Source organism: Pipistrellus kuhlii, unplaced genomic scaffold (genome assembly GCF_014108245.1).
Source record: "Pipistrellus kuhlii isolate mPipKuh1 unplaced genomic scaffold, mPipKuh1.p scaffold_m20_p_1, whole genome shotgun sequence".
Taxonomy (NCBI): domain Eukaryota; kingdom Metazoa; phylum Chordata; class Mammalia; order Chiroptera; family Vespertilionidae; genus Pipistrellus; species Pipistrellus kuhlii.
In genome coordinates this window covers 185,219,088-185,246,933 of record NW_023425404.1, presented here as the reverse complement: position 1 = coordinate 185,246,933, position 27,846 = coordinate 185,219,088, and the positions used below count along the sequence as shown (strand labels likewise).

At 38.4% G+C, this 27,846-nt stretch overlaps 1 protein-coding gene across 5 annotated transcripts in view; it reads left to right on the top strand.

Annotated features, from left to right (window-relative positions):
• Positions 1-27,846, top strand: part of RBPJ (recombination signal binding protein for immunoglobulin kappa J region) — an 82,868-nt gene that overhangs the window by 38,872 nt on the left and 16,150 nt on the right. For all 5 annotated transcript variants that reach the window (XM_036419051.2, XM_036419069.2, XM_036419060.2 and 2 more), the window contains 3 exons: positions 10,868-10,906; positions 17,707-17,802; positions 26,886-27,051. In XM_036419051.2, the coding sequence (XP_036274944.1) occupies positions 10,868-10,906; positions 17,707-17,802; positions 26,886-27,051 (301 nt within the window). Of the gene's footprint in view, positions 1-10,867; positions 10,907-17,706; positions 17,803-26,885; positions 27,052-27,846 lie in introns of those variants that run through there.

Here is a 27,846-nt window from a genome sequence, read left to right as displayed (position 1 = left end):
TTTAGTAATCAAAGAAAAAATTATCCTTTTTCCTTAGAAAATTTAATCAGAAGCTGAAGTTGTTAGGAGGATAATGAACTGCAATTTCTTTTCAGGTTTTCTGTTGACCTCTCACCTAAGCAAACTACATCTATATTATAGAAAGTTTTAGGATCAATTAGTGCATTTTATAATTCTCCCATAAAAATTTATTCTCTGGGCACTCTCTTCACATGCCATTAAATTCTATTTCAATGTACACAGTATGGAAAATCATGAACATTATACTCTAGTTACATTTTGAACTAAATTCACCGTTTTATGAACTTGAGTAAGGTAGTGGCTAAGCTGATTTCCTCATCTGAACATAGAGAATAATGGCACCTACCTTGTGACTTTGATATGTGTATGAAGTGAGATATGCCTGCATGGTATGTAGCCCGAGGATGGCCATCATGTGCTGCTACTGCAGTGTATTTGATACTGATAGGGGCCATGTTTGTTAATTGCTGCTATGTGTTCCAAGGGTCTAGTACAGTGCCTAACACAATAGGCACTTAAATGTGTGTTGAATGGTTAATGAAAGTAGAAAGGAACCAGAATCTCAGAAAACAATCACACTATTCTCTCCTCCCTATTCATCTCAGTTTTAGTGAGATAGGCAAAGGAAGCCAGTTTTCAAATTAACAACCGGAACATTCTAATCCTAGTACATATTCAGTATTTATCTGTGACATTGCATAATTAGTGATTTTAAAAAAATGTATATTCTTGTGATAGATGATTTGCCAAATGGGGGACTTTAGTGTATCTAATTACTTGCCTACTAAATAGGAGAGAAGATGGTTGGAACATCTTACCTAAAATTTGGATGGAAAGGAAAGAGGACCAATTTCATCAGAACATACATCCTCATTAGCTCAATATTTAAGTTTTCTTAATAGGAAACACATATATCCTGCAATGGTGTAATTGAGGATGAGAAGTTACTGTCTTGTAAAATTTTGATGTTAAAATTGAATTTGAAGACAATAAGGAATAGAGTCCAGGAAAGAACCTTTTCTCAACCAGGAAATAACTTATTTCCAAAATCAGCCATTCATTCCAAAGACTTTGTTTTATTTTTTAATGTGTTTTATTGATTATTTTTTACAAAGAGGAAGGGAGGGGGACAGAGAGTTAGACATCCATGAGAGAGAAACATCGATCCATCAGCTGCCTCTTGCCCACCCCCTTCTGAGGATGCGCCCACAACCAAGGTACATGGCCCTTGACTGGAATCGAACCTGGGACCCTTGAGTCTGCAGGCCAACGCTCTATCCACTGAGCGAAACCAGTTAGGGCCATTCCAAAAACTTTAAACAACATGTATAAGAAATAGATTTCTAAATTAAGTAATATGCCTGCAGAAGAGCAGATTACACAAATCATAAATGTACAATAAAGCAATATTCACAGAGTGAATGTGCATGTATAATCACCACACAGATGGAGACTTAAGAATTGACAGCTCCCCAGAAGCCCTTCTTGTGGCCCCTCCTAGTCTCTATACCTCCATCTCAAAGGTAACCTGTAATCTGTCAAACACAGTAGTTTAGTTTTGCTTCTTGCTTTTGTTTTCATGTAAACAGAATTATGCATTTTTGTACTAGAGTCTGGCTTCTTTGGCTAGTACTCATCATCGCATGTGTAGTGATAGTTGGTTCACTTTCATTGCTGAATAGCACTCTGTTGGCTGCTGCTTCTGAAGTTTTATCTAATCCTTGACTGTAGTCATTGTGTTGTTTCTAGTTTTGGGTTATATCTGATGATGCTATGAACATTCTTATACATTTTTTTAGTACCCATCTGTACAGATTTGGTGACATAGCATTTTACTACTTTTGAGCTTTATCAGCAATAATATGCTCAACTCAGGTAGTTTGCGGGGGTCTGCTACAGGCTAAAAGTCTTATATGCCATTCTCTGTTTTTATTTTAAGCCACCTGTATTCTAGAGTTGGTGTATTAATGGCTTTCAGTCAATGACCAAAGAATGCAATTGCATTTTGCTATTTACCTAAGCCAGACTTAATTAGTAAAGAATAAAACATCCATAGAAGTATATAATACATTCTAGAACAAAATGGGATTTTTGCTGCTGTTTATCATTATCACTAATCTATACTATTAAAAGGATAATATGCTAATTAGAGCAGACATCTTCCGGATGAAAGCCGCGGCGGCAGCGGCTGCAAAGGGCACAGGCTCAGACAGGCAGTAGCAGCAGCAGTGGGGTAATGGGGTCGGCTCCTTCACTGATCCGCCAGGTTGCCTCCTGCAGAGGGAGGCCAGATTGCAGCTTAGGGGGAGGAGAGGGGGGCAAGGCAGAGGCGGATAGGAGCAATCAGGCCAGCAGGGGAGTAAGTTAGGGGTGCTCAGGCCTGCAGGCAGAGGCAGTTAGGGGTGATCAGGAAGGCAGGCAGGCACAGGCAGTTAGGGACGATCAGGGAGGCAGGCAGGCCAGCAATTAGGAGCCAGCTGTCCCAGATTGCGAAAGGGATGTCCAACTGCCAGTTTTGGCCCACAGGGATTGGGTCTAAACCACAATTGGGCATCCCTTGAGGGGTCCCAGATTGGAGAGGGTGCAGACTGGTCTGAGAGATGACCCTCATCCCCCGGGCACGAATTTCACACACCAGGCCTGTAGTTATCATTAATAAGTGTGTGAAGGATATGCATGTTGTTTTATATATGCACTTGGAAGGGGATGGAATGTAGGTCTTATTTCTTCACTCAAAAATTAATGCTACTGCTGAAACCGGTTTGGCTCAGTGGATAGAGCATCAGCCTGCAGACTAAAAGGTCCCAGGTTCGATTCCGGTCAAGGGCATGTACCTTGGTTGCAGGCGCATCCCCAGTAGGGGAGGTGTGCAAGAGGCAGCTGATCTATGATTCTCTCATCGATGTTTCTAACTCTCTATCCCTCTTTCTTCCTCTCTGTAAAAATAAATCAATAAAATGTAAAAAAAAAAAAAAAAATTAATGCTACTAACTGGATAGCTTTTTTTTATATATTGTAAAAAGCACTAGAGGTCTGGTGCACAATATTTGTGCATGGTGGCAGTGGATCCTCAGCCCGGCCTGTCTCCTCTCACAGTCTGGGAACCCTTGGGAGATGTCTGCTGATGGTTTAGGCTCCTGCCACTGCACTCACCACAGCTCACACTGACCACCAGGGGGCAGCTCCTGCATTGAGCCCCTGTCCCCTAGTGGTCAGTGCACATCACAGTGACCGGCCGTTAGGTCGATTTGCATATTATTATATTGGATGACTGGGAGGTGCTGTGTAACCAGCAATTTATTCCTGGTTATACACATGGATTTTTAATTGTTTTGTTAATACAGATTTATTTTTGTTAATACAGTACTTTATTTTTGCACAGTCACAAATTGTCTCCCTAAATAATACATTTCAAGAATTGAAATGGTTAAGAATTCAAAGCTATGCACATCTTGAATTATAATAGGCAGTGTTTTCTAAAAAGATTGCACAAATTTAAACTCCCAACAGTATATGAGTTTATTTTAACCACATGTACACCAACACTGGGTATTAGAAGCCTTTAAACCTACAGCAAGCAATTCTTAAAACTATGCCAATAAGCTAGCTGCAGAGTATCTTATGTCATACCTTCCACTGATGTTTTTTTTTTTTTTTGGAGGTGGGTAGGTTTGTCACCACCAGGTTTTGTGGCAAGCAGGGTTAGGCCAACAACGTGATCAGGAGATTAGTGCTTCTCTGAGTATGGCCTTTTATTTTGATACTAGATGCGAAATTAGTGCATGGAGGGGGCGAGCCTGCATCCTCTCCAATCTGGGACCCTTAGAGGGATGTCCAGCTGCTTGTTTAGGCCCAATCGGCTAGTGTTTCCAAAAATGAGGACATTTTCTGTTTTTTTAAGCGGGCAGTTGGACATCCCTCTCACAATCCAGGACTGCTGGCTCCAACTGCTCGCCTGCCTGCCTTCCTGATTGCCCCAACCGCTTCTTCCTGCCAGCCTGATCACCCCCTAACCATTCCTCTGCCAGCCTGATTGATGACTAACTGCTCTTCTGCCAGCCTGTTTGCCCCCAACTTCTCTCCTCTGCCAGCCTGGTCACCCCTAACTGCCCATCCCTGCAGGCTTGATCGTCCGCAACTGCCCTCCCTTGCAAGCCTGGTCCCTCCCCTGCTGGCCTGATCACCCACAACTGCCCTCTCTTGCAGGCCTGGTCCCTCCCAACTGTCTTCCCCTGCTGGCCATCTTGTGATGGCCATCTTGTGTCCACATAGGGTAAGATCTTTGTCCACATGGGGGCAGCCATCTAGTGTGTTGGAGTGATGGTCAATCTGCATATTACTCTTTTATTAGATAGGATAGAGGCCTGGTGCATGGGTGGGGGCCAGCAGGTTTGCCCTGAAAGGTGTCCTGGATCAAGGTGGAGGTTCCCTTGGGTTGTGGGGTGGCCTGGGTGAGGGGCCTGTGGTGGTTTGCAGGCCGGCCACGCCCCCCTCCCCCTTCGAAGTGGAAGCCCTGGTATCTGGGATTTATTTATCTTCTACAATTGAAACTTTGTTGCCTGGAGCAGAGCCAATCTTTCTGCTCTCTCTGTGTTGGCAGGGGATTTAGTTATCTTTTATAATGGTAATTGAAACTTTGTAGCCTTAAGAGATTGCCTGGGTGTGCAGAAAGCTTGATTTCCTCCATTGCCGAGAAACCCTAGCCTCCCTCCTGCTGTCTCCACAGCTGTAGCAATCTTGGTTGGTTTAATTTGCATACTTGCTTTTGATTGGCTGGTGGTTGTGACTTGTGGGTGTAGTGGAGTGATGGTTAATTTGAATGTCACTCTTTTATTAGATAGGATAATTTCAATTTATAGAAAAATTGAAAGTGTGTTACAAAGAAGTTCACCCAGATACCACAAGTGTTAATATTTATTTTTACCACATTTGCTCTTTCCTTCTGTATTCTCTTTCTCTTTACCTGAAACATTTGAAGGGAAGAAGTAGATATCATGCCCTAAGGACTAAAGCTAGTGCTTCTAAAGATAAGGACATTTTCTGCATTTAAAAAAATATGTTTTTATTTTATGGAGGAAGGGAGAGGGAGAGAAACATCAGTGAGAAGAATCATTGACAGCTGCCTCCTGCATGCCCCTACTGGGGGTGTATGCCCCAACCCCAAGCATGTGCCCTCACTGGGAATCAACCATGACCTCCTGGTTCATGAGTAAGCGCTCAATCACTGAGCTACACTGGCCTGGCAGGACATTCTCTTAATAATCTGTACAGTTATCAAAACCAGAAAATCAAATTGATAAAATCCAGTTCTCTAATATGGTTTAATTCAGATTTTGTCAGTTGTCTAAGTAATGTTCTTTATAGTAGAAATAAATTCTAGATAATATGTTGTATTCAGTAATCATGGTCCATCAGTCTCTTTTAATCCGGGCCAGTTCCTTGTTTTTTGTTTTTATTTTATTTTTTTGTTCCCCTTTCATAACTTTGATCCTTTTAAAGTATAGTTATTTTGTTCCACAATTTAGGTTTATGTTCTTCATGCTTAGATTCAGGCTCTGCATGTTGGGGCCTGTAATATCATAGAAGTGACACTTTGCTCCTCTTGATGCATCACAATAGGAGGCATTTGATGTCAGTTTGTCCCAGTCAGTCTCTTGATACATGAAACTGAAGTAGTTTGCTCATTGTTTCATTGCCATTGCTGAAGCCATCCGTAGGTTTTAAGGCGTATGATTTTCATATAAGATCTTTATGTGTGATGTTAATGGAAGTCATTGTTCTCACAACTTAGTTGTGCCATCTGGATGATGAGGCTGGTGGCTACTGCAGCTTTAACACGGGGACAATCCCTTTTCAGGTATGGATTTTTGGAAAGGTACCCTTTATCTGGTAATAATATTGGAGATACCCCAAAAGCCAGATACTGAGAATGGCTAGAGGTGATGGTCTCTGTCATCCTGCTATTTATATCTTTCCATTCTTTCTGCTTCTTTACAAACTGTTGGTAGTTTGTTATAAAGTTAAGTTTTGTTTTTGTTTTTTTATTGAAAAATAAAAAGGTAGAATAAATGAACTTTAAAAATTAAGGAAACAGTGCTTTTCAAATGTTCTACTCAGTATAGGAGAAAGAAGGGGAGCATGTTACTCTACCTGATGGGGCCATAGAATATTTGTTCTGTTTATGAAACATTACATACACATGATAGTCCAGGACAATACATCATGCTCTGATCACCTTTGTTCCAGTAGCCAAGAACCATTGATTACACCTGGAAATTTTAAGCAGTATTGCTATTTAATGTGGTTCTTAGGGTAAGAATAGGTTCAAAACTAGTCATTGAAGCACAACAAAGGCTGACTTCTTGCTCAAAGTTGTGTGACTTAGTAGGCTGTTTTCTATTTCCTTTCTGTAAATACCGCATCAATGTTTTTGCCTTAATTTAATCTAAATTCTTCATTAAACCAAAGATTGATGAAATACAGAAAAATAGAGGAAATTACTTTTAGTTTCACAGTCGAAGGGCAGATGAATTTCACACATGACTTGAGGTTGTTTTTCCAGCCACCTCAATATGTTTTTAAAATAGAAGGTCTAATGTTATGGGTTTTTACTTTGTTTTGTAACAGATATACGCCCCTGCCTTGGTTTTTGACTTGGTTTTCTCATGTGAAATATCTATTAGCTAGAAAAGGTGTTGAGATGGTGAAGTTTTGATAGCTTTTATCTTGTTTGTTTTCAATACATTTGTGGTCATATACTTCCTTAACAGATTGGTAAATACAGAAGCAAATATATGTTATGGGCGAAAACAATATTGCATCTCCATGGTGAACAAAAAAGGAAGTGTGTAATATATGTGAAATGTTTATATAGGTTTTTTATTTGAAAAATCTAATGGATTGGAAGAAATGTGAGAACCTCAATACTGTTTACATGATATTTAATGATTAAGGAAAACTTTTAAAGAATCTGTATACTTCCAGGAATATGAAAATAGATTTAACTATGTAATTAACATTTTCCACAGCTCTTCTTACTTAGAATACAAAAATATTGTTATTTTAAAAGGGGAAAGTTAGTGAAGTTAAAGTAAAATGAATTTACTAGCTTAAAGTTATATATATGACAATATATTTTGGATAATGTAAATTTTCTTGAGCCATAGGATTATATGAACATTATTGGGTAATTATGGCACATGGATTTTTGTGTTTCATTTGCCAGTACTATCCTGAAAAGTACAGAACAGACCAAGAAGAATTGACATGGGCATAACCAATATTATGTAAGCTGTCACTTATCACTTAAAAAAAAAAAAACAACAACAGGCTAGAATAATATTTTTTTTCCTTTAAATACGTAACAGGAATGATTGTTACATGTAATTAAAATTACATTTCAGTAGTATGCATAAAATTTGAAAAATCTACTCATGCAAATGAGATAATGACAACCTCTAATATCAAAAAGATTAATTGGATAACAGTGATAATTTGTTATAGTGAGGAAGTAAGTCACTATTTCATGGGATTAAAGTATCCCTAGGGTACTTAATATTTAATTTTTTATTTGTTTGTTTTTTGCAATGTTAAATACACCATACACCTATTATGAAAAGATCTTATGTAAGAGTGGTCTAAACTTGTTTGGTCATACTTATTTCTGGTTCAAAAAGAGGATTGGTAGGCACACAATTATTGGAGATGCTTTATTATATACTGAAGAAACAACACAATCTTATTAATATTCATAAGATTCCTAGCCTGAGGATGATACTTGGAGAGTGGTGCATCATGTTGAAATGCTGTCCTAGCTCAGCAGGTGAACGCTTGTCTTTCCTTGTTCATGTTTCCTATGGGGGCAAGAGTGATGTTGCACAAGTATGCTTATGTAATCGTTGACTTCATGTAATGGGTATTTCAAAGACGACCATTGTTAACATTAATTTGTTAATTTTTAAAGCATTTCAGAGTAGCAGGAAAGTTTATACTTAAACCAAAATATAGTAAACTAGGCATGTAATAAACCTGTGTGAGATCCCAAAGATGTTTGATAGTTGGAGTAATTAGTAGGGCAGTGGCATCACTGAAACGTTTTATCTCATTTGTTAACTGTCTCTAAAATTTTTTAGCATTTTAACCAGTTAGGTAGATTCTGGCTGCACCCCACTTTGTTTATCTTTATAAAGTTAAATTTGCTCTTAAAATATATAAGCAAAGAAGTGTTTTAAAGATAATTATAATTTCCCTGGGTTTTTTAAAATACTAGAGGCCTGGTGCACGAATTCCTGTAGGATCAGGCTGAAACTGGCTCTCCGACATCCCCCGAGGGGTCCCAAACTGCAAAGGGGTGCAGGCCAGGCCGAGTGACCCCACTGATGCACAATCGAGACCGGGAGGGATGTGGGAGGTTGGTCAGCCAGGGAGGGAATAAAGGAGGGGTCCAGGACATGTCCAGCTAAGTCCTGATTGCTCAGTCCTGATTGGCCGGACCACAGCAGCAAGCTAACCTAATCAGAGTGTCTGCCCCCTGGTGGTGGTGGTCAGTGCATGTCATAGAGACTGGTTAACTGTTTGCCCCCTGCTGGTCAGTGCATGTAATAGTGAGTGGTTGAGCGGCCTTAGCATATCATATCATTAGCTTATTATACTTTGTTTGATTGCATGGACGACCAGACACAGCATATTGGGTTTTTATCATATAGGATTCTCTATCAAACCTAGTGAGGCATTTTTACTTTAATTATATGCTGTAATGCTACATTTAATCAGTTTTAAAGGTTAAAAGAATATATTTTCTTGAAAAAAGAGTTAGTAGATTTTTGCCTTTCATTCCACAACTGCAAATCATGGGTTAATCAACAGTTCAGTGTTCTGAAACCTGTGGTCTTCAACATCTTTGCTGATGCTATTACTAAAACATATTCTTTTGGTTTGGTTTTTTGTTTTTATTTTAAAAATTGAATATCTTATCAGATAAAATCAAAGAGAATAATAAGTAATTCTTCTTACAGAAATGTGGGTTATTTGCTCACTTTTTAGTGCTATTTCAATTAAAATCACTTTCTAATATTTCAGGGTTAATAAAAATACCAAAATATTCATAGTCACAGACACCCATTGTTTATAAATTATGAGGTCATAAACAATATCATATAGTATTATTCAACAAAATGAACTGCATGGGTTTCTAAAACTTATCATCAAACTTAATAACTTCATTTAACATCACAAATATAGAGGAATCTTAAGTCAAATGGGGTGGGTGCAGGGTGCCAATCAGGGGTCAGCGCGTCCTGGGGAGGGGCCATGGGTGGTTGACCAACTGGCCCTGCCCCTGATCGGGGTGGGGTGGGGGCTAGCGAGGAGGATGGGCTGCAGGAGATTGGCCAGCCAGCTCTGCCCCCTATTGGGGTAGGTGCCATTGGGAGCATGGCCGGCCAGGGGGAAGGGCTGCAGGAGGTTGGCCAGCCAGCCTCGTTCCCTATTGGGGTGGGGGTGTGCAAACAATGGCAGGCCAGCTGAATGGAAGGGGCTGCAGGCCTATCGTGGTGGTCGGGCTGATTGGAGGCGCGGCTGGCTGGGGGGCGAAGGGGTAGGAGGGGGGGGTTGGCAGCAGGCGCCATAATTGATCGGGGTGGGAGAGTCTGATCAGGGGCAGGCCGGCAGCAGGGAGGGGCTGCAAAGGTTGGTCACCGGCCCCACCTGATCAGGCCAGTTCCCTGGCCACAGTGGGTGTCATAGCAACCGGTTGTTAGGTTGTTATGCATCTGCCTACACACACACACACACACACACACTCACTCACTCACTCACTCACTCACTCACTCACTCCAGAGGCCTGTTGCATGATATTTGTGCAGGAATAGGCCTTCCTTCCCCTGGCTTCACTCCCAGCCACCAGGGAGCCTGCACGTCCCCTCTCCTGGCCTGCCCCCTCTCACAGTCCAGGAGCCCTCAGGAGCGGGAGACAACCTGGCAATTGGGACGGCGATGCCCCATCATACCTCTACTGTTGCCACTGCTGGCAGCTCAAGCCTTGGCTGGCCCTGGTTACCTGAGCCTTGGGCGACCCTGGGTGGCTGGGCAGCTGCCATCAAGGCTTGCCTGTGCCTCGGGCTGGCCCTGGGTGGTTGGGGGGCGGAGGGAACTAGGGGACTCCAGAGGCAGGTGTGCATGGGCCCGGCCTTGCTGTGCACCTGCCCACCCCAGTGGAGCTCTGGGGACTGGACACTGCCATCTTGTGGTTGTGGGCACCTCTATCTCTGAGGGTGGGGCAGTCCATTAACATATCCCCTCCTTATTGGCTGTGGGCGCTGCCATCTTTGCGGGTAGGGCAGTCAATTAGAATATTCACTCCTTATTGGCTGTGGGTTCTGCCATTTTTGCAATGGTGTGAGGGTCAATTGGCATAGTACTTCTTTATTAGATAGGATGACTAAAGAGAAGAGTGTATTAAAAATGTATAGCTCAGTGTCGGTTCGTGATAAACACTTGTGACCTCTACATTACCTCTTGGGCTGTGAGGATTCTTCTGGGTGCTGTAGATGGTGTGAGACAAGGACTTTGGTTAGTGGTTTTTTTTGCAAAGTATCTCTGAAAGGTACCTGAAATCCTCATCTAATCAGTGTGCTACATGCTCAGGGGCCTACTTCGAGTGCTGTGTCTGTTTAGGAATCATTTTTGTATTTTGCTATTTCTGGATATAGATGTTTACTAGAGGATTTCTCTTTTCACTGGTCAGTAGGATTGAAGTGTTTGTTATGAAGGAGATTTCATGTTTCCTAAAATGCTTATGGAGTGTGTCATATAGCCTGTTGAACTCTTTTCTTTCTTTTTCCCCCAGAAAATTTGGTGAGCGGCCTCCACCTAAACGACTCACTAGGTAAGCATTATATTGGTGAGCCTTTCAATAAAACATTTCATACAAGAGTTAGATCCTGTCATTTTCAAAACTATATTAGGTGCTTTTGAAATGAAGTTATTGATATATTGGTATCTAGATTATAAGCTTAGTCCCATCTTCTCTATCCCGCATCCCCTTGTCCCCCATAAAAATAACAGAATAAGTGGATATGTTTCGAAGGGGAAATTACGCCTTTGAATAATTAATCTTGAGTATCATATAGTTAATATTACAAGGGCTACAGTGTAAAAAATAGTTTTCTCTATGCATTTAGCCAGTCACAATTTGTTGATTTTACATGGGACTTGAAAGGTACTTAATATATCCTTTTAGAAAAGAATTATACAAAAAACACAAGGTTTTACCAATTTTAATTTTTCTGAAAATATACTGTGTTCCAATGATAAATTAATTTTATAATATTTTAATTACAAATGTTAAATTTAAAAGTATTAATCTTGAAAATTATTTTAAAAATTTCTAACAGTCAGTGGTAGTAAAATAAAAAGTAAAACATTCAGTTTTACAGTTTTAGTCCTAGAGCTAATGCTAACCCTGCATTGTTAGTATCTTTCAAGAAAATTATAAGCACAAATAAACATATGCCTGTATTTTTCTTCTTTTTAAAGCCTGATATTATACTTGACCATTGTTCTATATATATATCTTCTACTTCATTCTCTATATTGTCTTCACTCTGCTTTTGTTTAATTTTTACATTAATGGCCATTTGGATAATTTCCACATTTTTGCTATTACTTAAAAGCTGTTGTACTCAAAGAATGATGGAAACATGCCAGAAAGATTCCAAGGGAGCCAGCTTCAAGAGGCTTCCTTTTAGCCAAATCATGGGCACTTTGATCATCAAAATAAATTATAGGAATGGATTAAAATGACATAATAAAATGACAGTTCAGAAGACTACACTGAGTTAAAAAATGATTCAATAAATGAAGCAGAGGAGATAGTTTTTCCTTATAGAAGAAATTTACCTAATGTAGAAGGAATGAGGGAGCTAGGAAATCACACTTTGGCAACCACTACAATAATTGTCTCAGGCAAAAAATCATCAATGAATGCTTAAACTATTGGTTTAAAATCTGATGAGAAACAAAATATTTACATAGTCTCTAAGTGTATCCTCGCAAAGTATGTATTATTTATAAAGCAAAAAATATTAATGTCAATGAAGAAACCTGGCAGATACCACCTTAATGAAGTCACCTAATAAATACTAATAGTAGGACAAATAAATGTTATGTGCATACTGAGAAGGACATAATATTACCTTTGTGCTATTCTTGCAGAAATGTGTAAATGTCTAAATGTAAGCATAAGGAAACATCAAACATGCAAATGAGGGGCATTCTATAAAATAAATGGCATTTACTCTTCAAATTTTTCAAGAGCATAAGAAACAAAGACTGAAGAATACCTCATTACAGAAAACCAACAAGACATGACAACTAAATTCAACTAAATCCTCAGCCAAGAAAAATTTTTTCTTTTGATCTAAAGCTAGAGTTGGCAAACATTTTCTGTTAATGGGCCAGATAACAAACATGTTAGACTTTTTGAGCCACATCGAGTCCTTTGTGACATCTCACCCCTGTTCTTATATCCCCAAATAAACCATAGAAAACATATAAATGAATGGCATGTCTGTTCCAGCTCAACTAGATTTGAGAAACTGGAACCATCCTGATTTAGCCTGAGGGCAGTAGATTCTCAACACTGCCCCCTCCAATCTCCCCCCAATAAAAGACATTAATAGGACAATGGCGACGTGAATAAAATCTATAGTTAGAAATATTGTGTCCATGGCATGGCATTGTGATTGTATAAAACATTGCCTTTATTTGAAGAAATAATTACTAAAGTATTTTGGGTAAAGGGGTGACATGTCTACCATGTGCTCTTGAATGGTTTTAAAACTTAGTATACAAACATGGTAAAATGTTTTGGAGTTTGGGGGAAAGGGGACTAGGAATTCTTTGTACTACTTTTAAAACTTCTCTGTAATTCGAAATTACTTCAACATTAAAAACTTTCAAAAAGGCATTACATAAGTACTCCACATGAAGTGGTCTAGGAAAATATAATTTGTCTCACTAGTTCATGTGAATATATTTTCAGGTACATGTCTTGAAGAAATACTAAGTGGAATTGCTGAATTCACATGTACAGATAATTTAAAAATTGATAAATATTTTTATTGCATTACCAGCATCAGTAGGTTGCAGTGACTCCTAACAATAAAATGTATTTTGATGGATAAATTAGTTACTTAATTGGGTACCTTGTAAAAATAGTAATCAATACTATGATAATGAACATGAGGAAAAATTCATTTCCTTAAATACGTAAAATAATAGAGTTAGGTCCCAACTACTTTATCATGATTTTCCATTTACTCTTTAAGCAATTTTCCATATCTGGAAAATTTTAGTAGCCTTTAGAACTTCTACTTCTGGCCAAGATGGAGTAACTGGGACTGGAATTACTCTCCAGCCTGAAATAACTAAAAACCTGGACAAAATTTATGAAACAGTGGTTTTCAAGACAAATATCCAGCAGTCAGAAAGGTAAAATTTATCGAATCTTCGTAGTCAGTCAAAACGTATCAGTCATACAAAGAGCAAGGAAAATATGATCCATAATGAGAAAAAACAGTCAAAACCAATCTAGAAATGACACAGATAATAGAATTAGAGACTTTAACAGTTATATTTGTCTTCTAATATGTTCAAGATACTTAGATCAGGAGTTTACACAGTTTTTCTTAAAAGAGACAGATGGCCAGTAATTTAGTTTTATGTGGCCCATACAGCCTCTCTTATAACTACTCAACTGTGTTGTAGCATAAAAGGAGACATGGAAAATGTGTAAAATAGTCATTGTGTCTGTATATTGAAGTACAATTTTTTTATTTCTACAACTGGCAGTGGGTCAGATTTGGCCCAAGGCTTGAACTGCGCATCTCTGAGCTAGAGGAGGAGTTGAATGAGTTAAATAGAGGACAGAAGATAAAAAAGGGGAGATCCAAATCAAATTTTTAGAGACAAGAACCACAGTGCTAAAGATAAAAAGATACAATTCCTGGGATTAATTGCAGATATGCACTGCTGATGAAGAGATTGGTGAACTTGAAAACAGCAATGGAAACTATCCAAAATGAAAAAAAGTCTGAACAAAAAGATCCTTAGTGAGCTGTGGTTTATGTTCAAGTGGATAAAATACAGGTAGAGTTGTTGAAGGGGGAAGGGTATGGTTAAAATATGTGAAAAAATAATGGCTGAAATTTTTCTAAATTTGATAAATTATAAAACCATAGTTTCAAGAAACTCACTGAGCCCCAAGCACAAACTGCTGAAGCACATCATAATCAAGTTGCTTAATTATGACAGTGATAAAGAGAAAATTTTAAAAGCAATAGAGATAGAAGATAAATTATCTATGGAGAAACAAAGAGAAAGATTATGGGAATTTTTAATCTGAAATTTTGCTAGATAGAAAGAAGACAGTGGAGCAAGACAGTTTTCCCAAAGAAGGAAATATAGCAACCCAGTATTCTGTACCCAGCATAGGTAAAATTAAGACTTTTTTAGACATAAGAACTGAAAAATAATTCATCACAAACAGGTATGAGCTGCAAGAAATGTTAAAGAAATCCTCTAAGCAGGACAATCTGATTATTTACAAATTACTACTGTCAAAAATGAGAAAGATGACATCACTGCAAATTCTACAAATATTTAAAGAATAATAAGCAAACATGAATAACTTTCTGAAAGTAAATTAAGCTTTTGAAGAAACATACAAATTCCTTGAAACTAGCAAACTACTAAAGCTTATAAAAAGAAATTTATAGCCTGAATAGCCCTATAGTTAAAGAAATTGAATTTGTAGTTATATGTCTTCCCACAAAGAAAACTACAGGCTCAGGTGATCTCACTGTTGAATTTTACCAGACATTTAAGAAATTAATTATACCAGTTCTCTACATACTATTCGAGAAAATTGGAGATCAGAACATACTTTCCAATTCATTCTGTAAGGACAGTATTGCCATAGTACTAAAAGCAAAGACATTACAAGAAAATAAAACTATAGACTAGTATTCCTTATGAACATAAAAGCAGTTTGCAAAATGAATCCAACCCTATGTAGAAGGGACAATATATTATGACCTAAGTGAGATCTTTTCACATGTATCACTTTTCAAGTTTCATATTAGGGACTGGACATGTGTGCCTTTGCCTGGCTTTTGTTGTTTGTTCTCATTCCACCCTGAACTCTGTAGTTAGTCACCTGACTTAAAGCAACACTCAAATCTCTTACCATCACTATCCTTCCCAGGCAGCACCTTTTGTCTAGTACCCAACAGGTTTGAGAATATGCTCTCTCTGTTCCCACCTTTGGGAGTGTTCATGGGAATTTGCACCATCATTTATGGATTTCAACATCAGCTGGAACTTTGATATGAACATTCAGTCGTTTTACCTTCCATAGTCAGCTTCTTTCTCCTTTTGTTTTCAATCTGGGAGATTTCGTTCACTTATGTGGCTTCATTTGCAAATGATATACCAGTGAAACCCACTTTTGCAGTCCAGACCCCTCTCTGGAAGTACAGGTATTTCCAACAACCTGTTCAGTACTTCTAGCATGGAGGTATGGGGCACTTCAGCGTTGACATGTCAGCTTATTAATATACTAGAGGCCCTGTGCACGAAATTCGTGCAAAGGGCTTGGCCTTCACAGCCCCAATTTGATTAGGAAGGACATCTGGACAGTCTTTCAGCTTTCCGGTCTAATTAGCATATTACGCTTTTATTATTCTAGATATTCACTTCTCCCCAAACAAAATATACAAAGGGTTGTTAAGTCTTTTTTATCTTCTCTACTACCTCCTTGTGCTTCTTTCTTAGTGTATGGGCCTTTTTTCAAGTGTGTTGTATCTCTGTTCTCTAATCTTTTCTCTATTACACCACTAGAATTAACTAAGAAGGAAAATTGTTTAAAAATCCCCAAGATCATTTAATTGCCTTTTGTGTAGATTGAAAAATCCAAGTTCCACTCATGGTGTTTTCTACAACGGGGTATTAATAAAAAAGTAAATGATCTTTTCTCAATTTTCAGAGAGATGTTTGTTTTTGTGTATTTTTAAAAACAATTTAAGTATTCCTGTAGATATTTTAAACATTTTTATTAACTGCTACTATTTTGATTCTCATCTATCAGAGTGATATTTGAATTAGCTTAAACTTTCATACTGAGTATTTAAGTTACAAATGTCAAATCTCATGGAATTTGGCAGGGCTTTGGCAATTTGACTCCCAACTTGTCAGCTTTATTCAAGGCCATGGCTTATGTTAGTATCTTAACAAGAGAATTTGAGATTCTAATTTCTGACTCTCACTTTTTAGTTCTCAGCTTGACTATCTCGCTGTACCCAAATGTGCAGGGTTGGTTGTGACTTTTTCCATACTACTCCCAGACCCTGGATGCCTTACTTGTTCTGTCTACTCCTGTTACTTCAGAGATTACCTCTTCTAAGAAGTTTTCCTAGCATGTAGTCCTTTATCACCCATCCCTTCTTTACAGAGACATTACCCTACTGTTCATACCTCTCTTTGGATCATGTATTCCATTACAATTTGTTTTCTGAGCTGTTTTCTTCACTGAACTTTTAAAGGATAGGGATTAATTCTCAATATATTGGACCATTGTAACCTGCCCTGTCTTGCAGCTAACAGGTTTTCAGGCAGTAAACATAAATGCTGTCTTCTACAATAGATTATCTCCTTTAATCCCCTCAACCACTTTGTGTTAGATTAGCAATATCATGTTATAATCGGATAGGAAACTGAGTCTGGATGAAGTTAAATGATTTGTCCCAGCTGCATAGTTTCTCTAGAATTCCCCACTTTTGTACTACTGTAGTGTAGCTATCTTAATACATTTGTCTTTTATTTATAATATAAGTAAAACATCATTTGACTTATTAAAACTGTTTCCTGATTATTGTCTTTGAAACAACTTTGCTTTACTTTTGTATTGTGGGTAAATCTCCAGAATTGTGATTCTGCTGATTAATAGTTATAAATTTGATTTGTGTAAACCTAGTGTTCTTCATACTGCTTAGCAAAATTATTGAATGTATAAATATATTTAACACATGGAACTTTTTAAATAATGTATACATAATAAATATTGTAGATAGTTGGACTGCTTTGTACTTGAAAGAATTAACTTTCCCCCCGAAAATTTATTTAGTAACTGTGTTTGTATGTAAATGAGATATCCCTTTCTGAATCTTTATGTAAGGCTTGTTATTTTAAGAACATATAATAACAACTTTGGATGACCTATCGAATTGTTATGGCTTTGTATTCAGTGAAAAACACTCATTCTAATAAGTAGATCATTAAATACAAAGTATTACATGTCATTAATTTTATGAACAATTTAAAGCCAAATTTAGCACTGTTCGTAGAGATTCTGGAAGATGTCATTGTGGTTTAGCTCAGTTACACCCTAAATTTCAAGAATGAAAGACAGTTTCTTCTTTAAAAGAAAAAAGTATAGAATTGAAGATGAGCAGTATTAATTACCCCTATTGTATAATATTCTTTAAATTTAAAGTGTTTGTTTGCCTTAATGTTTTTGTATTTAGATTTGCTTGTTTAAAATATACTCACAAGTATTTTTCACATTACAAAGCTTAGTAATATTTTAAACCTTACCCCTGTAATAGTAATATTTGTCTTTTATTTTAGGGAAGCAATGCGGAATTATTTAAAAGAGCGAGGGGATCAAACAGTACTTATTCTTCACGCAAAAGTTGCACAGAAGTCATATGGAAATGAAAAAAGGTAAGAGTATTATTTTCTGGTGGGTAGTTCATTGTAGCTGTCACATGAATTTGCAAATGATGTGTTAATATGCAAGAATGGTTTCTCTTGGGTTATTTGCAAGTACAAAATGAAAAATAGGGGAGTTGTCTCTATTGAAGGAGAAACAAAGTGAATTGTGGCAGATTTAGTAGAGATCATCTGGTTGAATCCCTGATAATTACAAACTGTAATCTGTAATTTTTCTTTTGCGCATCATGATGCTCTATAAGTATTTCTGGAATATATTAGCGTGTTCAAAAAACTAGCTTTCCTTTTGGTGTAAATAAAATGTATTTTTATTGATTTCTGAGAGAAAGGGAGAGGGAGAGATAGAAACATCAATGATGTGAGAGAATACTGATCGGCTCATGTGCTCCACTGGAATTGAGCCTGCAACCCGGGCATGTGCCCTTTCAGAATCAAACCTGGGACCCTCCAGTCCACAGGCCGATGCTCTATCCACTGAGCCAAAACTGTAGGGGCCAAAATGATCTTTATGTTTAGTACTAGTCACAGTATTTTATAAATTTCAGTATTTTTTATGTATAATTGTGGACTTCGGTTGTTTGTATTTTTACTTTCTTTCTAGAAATTTCTTAATAGTTTTTCTAGTCTTTGTCTTTCAGGTAGTATTTTTCTATTAAGCATTTCATGGACAGAAGGCTTGCTTATGGGGGAAAATGAAAGATCTTTTGAATTGGCTAGAAAGATATGACACTAAAGTGGGAAAAGGAATGAAAACTCAGGTTTGGATGTTGGGTTGAAAGGAATGGATGGAATTATAGATAAAAGAAAATCTTAGCATATATATAATAAGTGAATGTAAGAATATAATTAAATTAATTTACATGCTGGAAGGAAATTAAGGAGTCTCTTCCTTAAAGTTCTCTAAATCTGGGCTAAAATTATCAATAATTGATAATTTTGTCTTCAAAGAGGATGAACAAGTGAAAAAAGTAGTACTTAGGACTCATACTGCCAAGTGTTGTGGTTTATCACCTTTCAAGCTTGCTAAATTTCTGATTATTTTATCTTTCTTTACTAGTAGAACTAATCATCTGATTTATAGTTAAATATTGGAAAAATTTGGTATCTGCAGTTTGGGACATAGAGACCAAATCAAGATAGTGGCTCCTTATTTTATGAAGTTGATACTCAAAATTCAGAGAGAGAGAATTGAAATTCAGAAAGTGTGTGTGGGTGCCCGCGAGTACTTTTTGGGTTTGGTTCATCTGCTTTTTTTTCTTTTTAGTTTTGGTGTGATTTTTCCTAAGCAAAACCTAGGAAGGCAATACCTTCATTATTTGAGATGAGTCTCAAATTAGGCCAGTCTTGCACCTCACAGTGAATCTCAGGAAGAAACAGTTTCTAGACATTGTTTTGGAATTGCATTTACAAGTGTTTTAAAATTTTAATTCTCAGAATAATCTTATAAATAGGTATATTATAATCCTCATTCTGTGAGTGAGTAAACTAGAAATCAAATACCAAGTTCAATTTGGAAAGCCATGTAGCCAGGATTATTACTCCTGGTTCTATAATAACACATGTCTTATTCTTTTTGTTGCCCTAATTTCCATAGTCTTCCATTTTGTGTTTGAGTGTTGGTTATTTCCAACAGGGCTTGAGGATGAGGTTAAGATGCCTAAAGAACACACATTTTTCTAAATAAACTTAACTTTGCCTAGGATTATTCCTTTTGCCATCAACTGAGTGAGGCTGGGCTAGATCTAATAGAAATATGATTAGACATACTTATTGTATGGGTGCCAATTCAGGCAGTGCTGCTTTCCTTTCTTCGGATTTTTGAAGGTGCATTTTAGTACAATTAGATTCATTCAGTAACTCATTTATTCTTTATTTCTGTTGACCAGGTTCTATGCAAAATGGTCTTTTGTGGGAATTTTACAATTGTGATGTCATTTAATGCTATGAAGGATAACAGGCCTAGTGGCAATAACAGAAGAGTAGAGCTACTCAAAAAATTACATCTAAGTCCAGATAACATCCCTGTTAATTACTCACTGTTAAAAGTATATAAGTAAGATGCTGAAGTGGCTTATCAAGTTAAAATCTTGATTTAAGGGTTATTTATTTCTATTGTGGTTGCCTTTATTTCCTGTTATTTGAATACTAGAGGCCCAGTGCAAGAAATTCATGCATGGCGTTGAGGTGGGGGTGTCCCTCAGCCCAGCCTGCACCCTCTCCAATCTCGGACCCCTCAAGGGATGTTAAACTGCTCGTTTAGCATCCCCTGGGATCGGGTCTAAATGGGCAGTCAGACATCCCTCTCACAGTCCAGGATTACTGGCTTCGCCTGCCTACCTTCCTGATTGCCCCTAACCGCTTCTTCCTGCCAGCCTGATCACACCCTAACCACTCCCCTGCCAGCCTGATTGATGCCTAACTGCTTGCTGCCAGCCTATTTGCCCCCAACTTCCCTCCTCTGCCAGCCTGGCCACCCCTAACTGTCCTCCCCTACAGGGTTGATCACCCCCAACTGCCCTCCCTTGCAGGCCTGGTGCCTCCCAACTGCCCTCCCCTGCTGGCCATCTTGTGTCCACATGGGGGCAGCCAGCTTGTGTGTGGGAGTGATAGTCAATCTGCATATTACTCTTTTATTAGATAGAGGATAGAGGCCTGGTGCATGGGTGGAGCCAGCTGGTTTGCCCTGAAGGATGTCCTGGATCAGGGTGGGGGTTTCCTTGGGCTGTGGGGTGGCTGGGTGAGGGGCCTTTGGTGGTTTGCAGTCCAGCCACGCCTCCTGGCGACCCAAGCAGAGGCCCTGGTATCTGGAATTTATTTACCTTCTACAATTGAAACTTTGTAGCCTGGAGCGGAGCCAAGCCCTCTGATCACTCCAGCTACAGCCATTTCTGTTTGGTTTTATGTATCTTCTACAATTGAAACTTTGTAGCCTTCACCAGAGGCCTGGGCCAGCCAGTGCAGATATAAAACTTTGCTTTCTCCTTTGCCTGGGGCAACCCTAGCCTGCTCTTTTCAGTTCCATGGCTGCCACCATTTTTCTTGAGATTTATCTTCTATAATTGAAACTTTGTATCCTTGAGTGGAGGCCTAGACTGGCTAGGGCAGGCGGAAAGCTTGGCTTCCATTGCCAGGGAAACCCAAGCCTCTCAACTGCTCTCTGTGGCTGCAATCATCTTGGCTGGGGTTAATTTGCATACTCTCTCTGATTGGCTGGTGGGCATGGTTTGAGCAGAGTGCTGGTTAATTTGCATATTATCCTCTTATTAGGTAGGATGACCTGGTTAATCTAAAACACCACTCAAAGGAAAGCTTGAAGAGTCTAAGCTTCTAGCCTACAAAGAATGAGGGAAAAACCAAAGAGGCTAATAGAAAATAGCCTCTATCCTTTAATAGAGGCTATTTTCTATTAAAGAAATGGGGATGCCATTTGACATTAACATTCCTTCAACCTAGAGCAGTGATCGGCAAACCTCAGCTCACGAGCCGCTCTTTTGACTAATGAGTTTGCCAACCACTGGGATAGGTGATTAATCACAAGGAACAACAACAGCCTGTAATTTTTGAAATCGGGAGTCTAGGATCAGTGGTTGGCAAACTCATTAGTCCATAGAGCAGCACTCGCGAGCCGCAGTTTGCCAACCACTGACCTAGAGTAACTACTTTCCTATATTTTTACGTTTGTATTAACATTTCTCGAGTGGACATGTATTAGTTTTGTTTTTGTTTTTGTTTTTTAAAAATATATATATTTTATTGATTTTGTACAGAGAGGAAGGGAGAGAGATAGAGAGTCAGAAACATTGATGAGAGAGAGTCATCGATCAGCTGCCTCTTGCACACCCCCTACTGGGGATATGCCCGCAACCAAGGTACATGCCCTTGACTGGAATCGAACCCGGGTCCTTCAGTCTCCAAGCCAACGCTCTATTGAGCCAAATCAGTTTCGGCTGTATTAGTTTTTATAATAAAGGTGGAAACCTCTTAAAATTACCTTTTTTTTTTTTTTTTTAAGTGTTAGTAGTAAGAAAACATTCATGCGGTCCAGCCTTCCTGGAAGAGGTCTGGTCTCTTACTCATTGAGAAGAGTGCACAGTGGGAAGCAGATATGCCTTCTTGCTTGTTGATCTAGATTTGGGATTTCCTGAAAAGCTGCTGAGGCATAAAGGGTGAAGGTATCCTGGGAACTTGACCACAGTCTTCTTAACATATAAAATAACTCCAGTGAATGAGGCTTGAAAAGTTTGGTCAGGAAATTTTATCATACAGTTATAAATTGTTCAGACTAACTTTTGTGCCTGATAATAAAATTTGTTTGCTTAGCACATATGGTATCCCATTTATGTTAGTAGTTAGTTTTACCTTTTCATGGAAGAAAGATCTTTGCATGATGAAAAATAAACTTTTAAAGATTATTTTGTGTAGAGGCTATTTTCTATTAAAGAAATGGGGATGCCATTTGACATTAACATTCCTTCAACTTTGTCAAGGAACCTACTTAAGCAGTAGTGAAGGTGATGGTGATGTTGTTGAGGCAATAGTGAAAATCCTGAGCAATTTAGATAGAGTATGTTTCTGAAGTCATACTGAGAATGTGTTAATTGAGATGACTGTGGCTGCAGACAGTTCCAGGTGTTTTTTTGTTGCTTTTGAATAGTCATCAAAGGGTAATGATTCTGCAAAGTGATCAGATAATGTAAATTATGTGCTTGGATTTCATTTAACTTATTTTAAATATTGGGCTGAATAAAAATGCTTGTTTGAATCTGTAAGGTATTTTTCAGATCTTATTTCAGGATATGAGAGAAAAGTTGTTGAATCATTGGATTGAACTAGGAAATGAGTAAAATCATAAATGTGCTTATATCGCCACCAAGTGGCATAAAAAAGCATTGTTTGACTTATGTGCTTAGAGCTACTGGGAAAGATTAGAAAATAAAAGGCACATTGTTTCATAGGATATCCTTTCACAGCAGCTGTTAAACTCTGTTAGCTGGCCTCCTGGTAGTCAAACTTTTTACTCACTGAGTTTTTGGTACACATTAACAATCGATTCAAAATTTAAAAACCTATTTTACACCTCATTAGAAAGGTGTATTCTAATTGTTAATTAAGGATGCTCCCCCCCCATCTTTTTTTGTACATAAACTTACCTTCTGTTTTATTATTTTACTACTGAAATCTGTAGAAATAAAAGTTTGGTTCATTAGCTGTTTTTAGGAGGTAGTAATATTAGGATGTTTTAAAGATTTTTTTTAAATTATTCATTATCACATTTCAGAAATAATCTGTTTCAATTATATTGGATTTGTTACAACTATCACAATTTTTGGGGATAGTTGTAAAGTTGATTAAAAAAACAAGGCTAGCTCAAAGGCAGTTGAAGAGTTCTTTTTTGTTTGTTTACTACATGATTGAAAAAGCACTTTCACTAAAGAACCTTGTTTGGGTGATAAAGAATGTCTTGCCTCCTGTCACATTTTTTAGTTTCATGCCATTTTATTATAGGACTTTTCAGAGAACCAGTACTACCCAGTCTTTGACAGGTTTTACCCTCTTTATATTTTTCAGATGGGAATATAAGTACTTTTTATGAAAACTTAATGAGATTTGACTACTATATTAGGTATGCTATAGTGAAGCACAGCACTTTGAATTTTATAGCTGGTATACCAGTAAGTCTTAACATTAACGTTCAGTAAAATATTAATAGGAGACAAGTTTCCAAAATTGATATTCCTGAGAGTATGTCTCCCGACCCGCGGGACAACAACAGGGGCACGCAGGAACCACCTAAGAGAATGAAACAAACAAGGAACGCGAAAGAATGAAGGCAAGACAAGGTTCTGATCAAGCCTCAATTTTATTCTCTGAAATGGCTGTATTTATACAGCAGAGACAAAGGGGGGCAGGGCCGCCCATGCAGAGGGGTCCCTGGCAGTGTCCATGGGGGAGGATCAGGAAGGGGAAGTTGCAAAGATGTTAACATTCCAAGGTGCAACATTCCTGGGCTGGGCTATCTAGGGGGGGAGGATCAGGAAGGGGGAGAGGCAGGAAGACAGGAAGATGCTAAGCCCCAGGTTAATCTTACCTTCTGGCCAAGCCCTCAGGGCACCGCATAACTTCTGCTAGAAGGAACTTAAGTCTATTTCCTTAAGACTGAGTTGCTCGTCTCAACTCTGCTGGCTCCCAGCTAGTATGTATGCCAGCTCGGTGTTTGAGTCTGTGCCATGGTAATCATTGGGCAGCTCTCAGCATTAGAGACCAGAGCGATCCCTGATGTGGACCTTAGTTGAGCCAACTCCAGAACTAGCCCAGCTAATTCAGGAATCCCTCTGACCTTGGAGTGACCTGGAGCTGAGCCCACTGCCTCTCCTGGGACCTCGGTGCCCACAGTGTGAAAGTGTGCAGTCAGGAAAGCTGCTCCGAAGGATTAGATGAATATGAGGAAACTCCAGAGGCTTCCCTCCTTACTCAGCTTGACCCCTAAGGGCCTATTTGGTCTACTTACCCATTATCTCTGCTTCATCTATTCTCTACTCCAGCTACTTGGCTGTAGGTTGTGACTCAAAGTCACCTTCCTACAGAAGCTTTCCCCCAGCCATGGGTCTTCAACATTTTAACTACCCCCTTTCTTGCTTTTTGTTTTCTCTCTCTCTCTCTCTCTCTCAGTACTTATTGCCAGATAATAGACTATATTCATTATTTTACTCATTTTTTTTTAAATTGTTTGCCTCTCATATTACAATGAGAGTTGCATTGGGACAGAAAGTTTTGTCCTTTTTTTTTAAAAAAAAAAAAACTACTATTTTGAAGCACCTGGTACAGAAAAGGGATATAATAAATAATTTGGTGAATTAACATTATTAAATACACCCAGCTCATTTATTATATAATATGTAGATTACCTCTAAGTAGTCTTTAAAAGATGAGGAAAAAGAAGGTGCCACCAATATGTATGTATAGATATATATATTTATTGATTGATTTCAGAGAGGAAGGGAGAGGGAGAGAGAGATAGGAACATCAATGATGTGAGCAAACCATTGATTGGCTGCCTCCTGCATGCCCCCCACTGGAGATTGAGCCCACAACCCAGGCATGTGCCCTTGATCAGAATTGAACCTGGGACCCTTCTATCCACTGAGACAAACCAGCTAGGACTCCATCATATATTTTTATTCAATCAGTATTGTAGTAGGTGTTGGGAGAGGAGCAAACAAGAACGTGATATTACTACCGGTAGGAAGGCCTGAGCGCCAAATCCAGTCTGCGGCGTCTGTGTATGCATGCACAAAAGTATGCAGGTATAGTTGTTTTTTTTAAGTCTGCATATTGTTGGCTTACAAAGCATCATTTAGTGTCCAAGTTTTAAAATTTGATTTCAGGCATCTATTGAACAATTGAAGGATATGACCAACTCTAGGGCCACATACCTGCAGTTCAGCAGTGTGATTGGTATATACTCACAGGCTTGCCATTCCCTACTATCTTGTCATCGGAGCCATACACTTTAGCTAATTTTAATTGTATTTAAGCTCTTGTTTTTCTTAAGGAAAAATTCCCTTTACTCATAACTGTACAAAAAGTGGGAATTACCATGAGGGCTAAGTAGTTCATGAAAGAAGGGAGGGATCCTTCTTCTTTGGGTAATTAAAGTATATTTTTACTTATTGTACACCTATTTCATCATTTACATTACTTACTTGACTACAGTTTGAGTTTTGGGCCCCTTGATAATCATGGCATAAATGTTTTAATGTACAAGTCAGCATGTGTAATTGAGCAAAGGCAAATTATAACCTACACTAGAGGCCTGCTGCATGAATTTGTGCATGGGTGGGGTCTAGCCAGCCCACCCTGATAGGGGGCTGTTAGGATTGGGGGAGGGTCTGCGGGCAGTTGCCAGCCTGGCCCCATCCCATGGTCGAACTCCTGGTTGAACTCCTAGTCAAGGGGGCAATTTGCATATTAGCCTTTTATTTTATAGGATAAGGACTAGGTTGATGATCTGAACTATGTAAAAGATGGGGTCTGAAATAGGCTTTGAAATAGATATTTTTTAATTGCTAAAGAGAAGATTATAAGTATGTAATTCTAGGTGGGAAGGATTTGTGAGGACAGGTTTTTGGCAAATAGTGAAACTAAGGTATTGGTAGTCTGAGAGTTAAAAAGACACAGTGTATTATTCTTTCACTGTCCACATGCACCAGGTGTTGTGGGCATAAGATATATAAGGCATAATAATTCAGTGATCATCCACTTTGCTTTTAATTCTACTAGTTTTATTGCTATTTTGAAAGTCTACTTTGGCCATTGTTCTAATTCTATTTTCTAGGTTAATTATATAATATAGTTAGGTGTAATATCAATAGCAGTACTGTCACTAATTAATACTACTTCATTTTGAGACCTATTTAGTAATTGTAGATTCTGTGGTGTGGTGTATTGTGTTTTGTATTATGTTAGAGTACATTAGATTTGCTGAACTTTAATAGTTCAGAACTCTGAACTGTGTGCATCACTCCACACAGGTGAGCCTTCCAAATGTAGTCTTACATTTGTGGAAGTTTAGCTTTTAGTATCCTCATGTGACTATTTGCATTATTAAGGGCTTCATTAGGAGCTAACTTAGTGCAGTTCAATATGATTTTTATATTCTTATTAGAGTCCCGATGCACAAAATTCGTGCAAGAGTAGGCCTTCCTTCCCCTGGCTGCTGGCACCAGCTTCCCTCCAGCACCCAGGACCCGGGCTTCCCTCGCAGAGGGAGGCCCTGCCCACCTGCTGCAGCCCAGGCCGGTGGCCTGGGCCTCCCTCTGCAGGGCGATCATGGGGTGATGCTGGCTCCCGACTAATCACATCGCATCGCATCCGCCTTGGATGGCCTGGCACCGTGGGTGTTATAGCATGGTCCCAGTTGGTCATCCGGATGGTTGTCCAGGTGGTCATTCTGCTGTTCGGCTGTTCGGTTGATTTGCATCTTATGCTTTTATTATATAGGATATATATAATGTTCAAACAAGGAAATGCATTTTTAAAATCTGATTGCATTGTTTTTGTTTGAATTGTTTCAGGTTTTTTTGCCCGCCTCCTTGTGTGTATCTTATGGGCAGTGGATGGAAGAAAAAAAAAGAACAAATGGAACGGGATGGTTGTTCTGAACAAGAATCTCAACCATGTGCATTTATTGGAATAGGAAACAGTGACCAAGAGATGCAGCAGCTGAACTTGGAAGGAAAGGTAACCTAAAGCTGTTGATTCTTCATAAAGGCACCATGGTACCAGAATCTAGTAATGTCCTTATTAGTTTTTGTGGTAGTGATTCTCATCCCCCCTTCTTTATTGTATACCTGGTTCATCATTTACATTACATTACTTATTTGGCTACTATTTGAGTTTTCAGGCCCCTTGATAAGACATGGCATAAATGTTTTAAAGTATGTACAAGTCGGCTGTTGGTAACAATTTTTTTAAAACGCAAACCAGAACCAGAAACAAACTTCTCAAATGGCTGTGGGCTAGTCATGATTCATGGAACTCAAGCTGTTGACATGTAATGGTGGCACTCAGCTAGCAGCTTTCGCGTGCTGTGAATCAGGTATCCATTGGAAGTAATAAGTTTAGGAGTCTAATCACTGATCTGACAGGGACATGGTGCTCAAATGATAAATGCATAGTTCAGTAATATTTTATTCTGCTCTCTGAATCTTAGTCTTATGCTAGAAGCAAAGCTATACAGATAAATTCTTAGAAGCATTAACTTGGGTTATAAAGATCATAATGTTTTTCCTCACCTTTGTGTGGAGCAGAACTATACTATAGGCAAGCACAGCCATGATTAGCTTTAGTCAGATTTTTATAAAATTAAATTTTTAGGGAATGAAGCTTATGTATTAGTTTTACTAATTGTATATTATATATTGAAAAAGCAGTCATTTCAATCTGTACCTTTGGTATTCAAAAATAATTCTTTATGACTTAGCATTTAACATTTGTTTTCCCTTGATATTAAAATTTAAAAAATGGTTAGTTTTG